At 40.4% G+C, this 3235-nt stretch overlaps 1 protein-coding gene across 5 annotated transcripts in view; it reads right to left on the bottom strand.

The window, feature by feature from the left end:
- The window catches only part of ARHGAP29 (Rho GTPase activating protein 29), a 45139-nt gene extending 44236 nt beyond the window's left edge, over positions 1 to 903 (bottom strand). For all 5 annotated transcript variants that reach the window (XM_031057888.1, XM_031057887.1, XM_031057889.1 and 2 more), the window contains exon 1: positions 563 to 903. In XM_031057888.1, the coding sequence (XP_030913748.1) occupies positions 563 to 824 (262 nt within the window). In that variant the 5' untranslated portion in view covers positions 825 to 903. The remainder of the gene's footprint in view (positions 1 to 562) is intronic.
- Positions 904 to 3235: the final 2332 nt, after the last annotated feature.

Consider the following 3235-nt stretch of genomic DNA (forward strand, 5'->3'; position numbering starts at 1 on the left):
CCCAAAAGGAACAGGAACACAATGTGCACACACACCTCCTGCAAGCAAGAAAATTTGCAGATTCCACCTGCTGGCAGAAGACAGTAAATACTTCTCTTGCAAAGGAAGACAGTGTCATTATATTCTACCTTAAAACTCAAACTACCAGTGTGGAAGACTTTCAAAAACCAAATCAGTCTAGAAAATTGAAAGATAACCAAAATAGTAATAGAATTGTTTGGAATTACAAAAACCAATTTAACCATTTGAGTGGTTAAAAAACTAATCAGTCGATGGTCTCACAAACTTAAGCATCAGCCTAGACAGCCTGCTAAGAGCTTATTTTCCCTTGTTATGATTATGAAACAGATTGCACTGTTCTGGTGAGGAAATGCAGAACCCAAACTAAAAACCATTACTTCCTGTAATCACCATGCTTGGGGGTGGGGTGGGAAGAGGAAGGGAGGATAAATGGTGAAGGTAAGGGCACAGGGAAACAACTACAGCAAACACTAGTTAAAACACACAAATGGAGTTGTTAAGAGTTTCAGAAAAATCAAAGAATTAAGAACAACTGACACACCTTCTGAAAGAAAGGCTTCCTTCAAATATAGTAGCACATCTGCAAATTTTCTGACATCGTTCACCAGTTGCATGATATATTCTGGATCCACAACAGGATTATCATAGCAGTCAGAGTTGGAGCTAATGCTGCTCAGAGAGCTGCTCTTGGTGCTGCGCCCCATTGCCCAGTTTCCTGCAGTGGAGATGGTGAAGAAGTTGGAGGTAGACAGGCGGGCTAATCCCAAACCACGCTTGTTGCTCCCGCCGGTCTGCCGCAACATCCCAGCAGCCGCCGCGCTTGGAGAGCTCCCGCAGTCAACACTCTCTGTCACTCGGCGGCCATTGGGCAAGCCAAAGGTGAAACCCTTAAAAATTGGGGAGGAAAAAGGAGGTGAAAGAGAAGGAAAAATGCTGATTAATATAGAATTATATGTGAAGCAATACTTTTGTACCGACAAGATCCAAAACTTCTTTCAAGATGATACTGCTTTACATAAAAATGCTCAACTGAGTATTATAAAGGCTTTGACTACTTGAAGTTACTTAAATTTGTACCAAAGATAGATTGTTGCATTAAAAAAAATCAGCGGCATGCCAAAATTATTTCAAAAGCTAATCACGATGCATGCTTACTTCATGAGAAGTTTCTTCCATTAATATTTAGAAATCGCATTCTCTACATTTACCAAGACCTATTCTTTACCATGAAATGTTACTTCAACTGAATACAATCACAAAAACACTTGATGTGATACAGACTATGATCAACATCCCCTCTTGCATGAGCCACCAAGCTGTATTCAGCATCCTGTCTCTTAAGATAATACACAGCCTTGATCTAATAGGATGAATTTTCTTCATGCAGTGTGCCACGCAAGAAACCATGGCCTATCACAGTTTGTCTCAGAAAGGAAAATATCCTCAAAGAAGTTACATGGGCTTTTCAGCCTGTTATCTATTAACATGAAAGGGAATCAAAAGAAAGACGTGGAAAAATGAAGAAAATGAAAAGATATTTTAGTATCAAAGTTTAACTGCAAGTCTCAGTGCAGTTATCTTGAATGACGTTGCTCTGCTCTGAAAGTTCCACTACAAAAATGCACAAATTTGGAGGAGTATAAACTAAGAAATTACCTGCATTCCTCTCCTTTAGTGAAAAAAAAAAACAAAGCAGAAAGCTACTGAAAATTTTGCCATGTTAGGTTAAGCAATTCATTTCAAAGCAAACTGCAGGTGGCAGAGTCAGGTACAGTTCCAGCAGCTCCCACAACGCCTGCTGGTGTTCTCTCAACACCAGGAGAAATTCCCAGTGTTTACACTATAGCGTAAACACCACAGGGGAAAAAAAACCCAAAAACCAAATTGGAACACAACGGCTAAAAAGTTAATGTGGGTTGCAGACACATCTGCAGCAAATCTTCAAATTCAATTACTTTACCTAAAATAAAAGTTGTTATAAACTAAAAAATACAGGTTGAAACGGGTTCTCCTGCATATGTTTATATTTGGTTAGACCAACTGAAGCAGTAGCACCTTTACCACTTTGAACACTCCCACTACGAATTTCAATAGGCATTACTCTAATGCACCTCAATTATTTTTCCATTATTTCTGCTTTATTTCTGTTTGCAGTTTAAAAATATCAGAGGAAACGTGGTCAAAGCAGTTGTTTTTGTAATTAATGTGCAAGCATTCCAGGGAGCGTGTGCAGGGGGAGAGGGAAGAAAACTTCAGAATTTAACACAAATTAACTGCTCTAATTTCTGTTTACTGCTTAAAGTCAGTATGCATAAGAACACTCATCACACTATACAAATAATGCAGATAATTAAGCAATTCCAAACACCTCAAGTAGATTGAAGTGAGGTTTACATTAAACATAGCGTTTAAGCAAGTTTCTTCTGTTCCCACATATAATTCTCATGGCTACAAAGGTACTTTGCAATTCTGCCTTGCAATTAGAGGCAAAACATAACCTTCTCTCCTCTTAACAAGTGTGATATCTATTTATATCGAGAAAGATTTTCATATTATTTAAAAGACATGCCTCTTTTAAGTCTGGCCAGCTTCAGAGTCAACTTTTTAAGTAGCACGATGTGCTACTTAGACCTGTTCCAGTGGCAAGTCCATGCTTTTAAAGCTGTGTTACTTTAGAAATGTTGCCTTTTTTTGGTACAAGCAGTACAATAATGCCACCACTCTGAAAATTGTAAAAGTGATGACAAAGTGCTTCTAAGCGGGGAAAACTTGCGAAAACCAAAACCGAGCAGCTTAGCACAAGAGGCACCTTTTCCTCATAAACATTGGCCCTTACGTCTGTTCCTCCTGTGTTACAAGGCAGATGGGAAACGTTTCCCTCCCAGAACACATGCCTTTCATTACTGAGAAGTGTTTCATATTTCTTCAGGAGACTCTGGCTTTGAAAGCGAAAAGCATCCACCAGCTTTGTTACAAACGCCTCCAGACTCCTTTGGCTCACAGCGAGCCATTGCCCGTCCCGACGGAAAAAAGATGAAAAACTAAAGCGCCAGATATTTCAAAAATTTGCTCTCCCAGCACAATCTCCCCGGTAGGGAGGGGAAGAAAGGGAAAAAAAAAAGGCAAGCAAGAAAGAAAGGAAAGAAGGGGCCACGTCGCTGGCGGGCGGAGGGCAGGGCCGCTGCCGGTGCCCCGGGCGGGGGTCGGCGCTCCG

This window comes from Geospiza fortis, unplaced genomic scaffold (assembly GCF_000277835.1).
Source record: "Geospiza fortis unplaced genomic scaffold, GeoFor_1.0 scaffold403, whole genome shotgun sequence".
NCBI classification, from domain to species: domain Eukaryota; kingdom Metazoa; phylum Chordata; class Aves; order Passeriformes; family Thraupidae; genus Geospiza; species Geospiza fortis.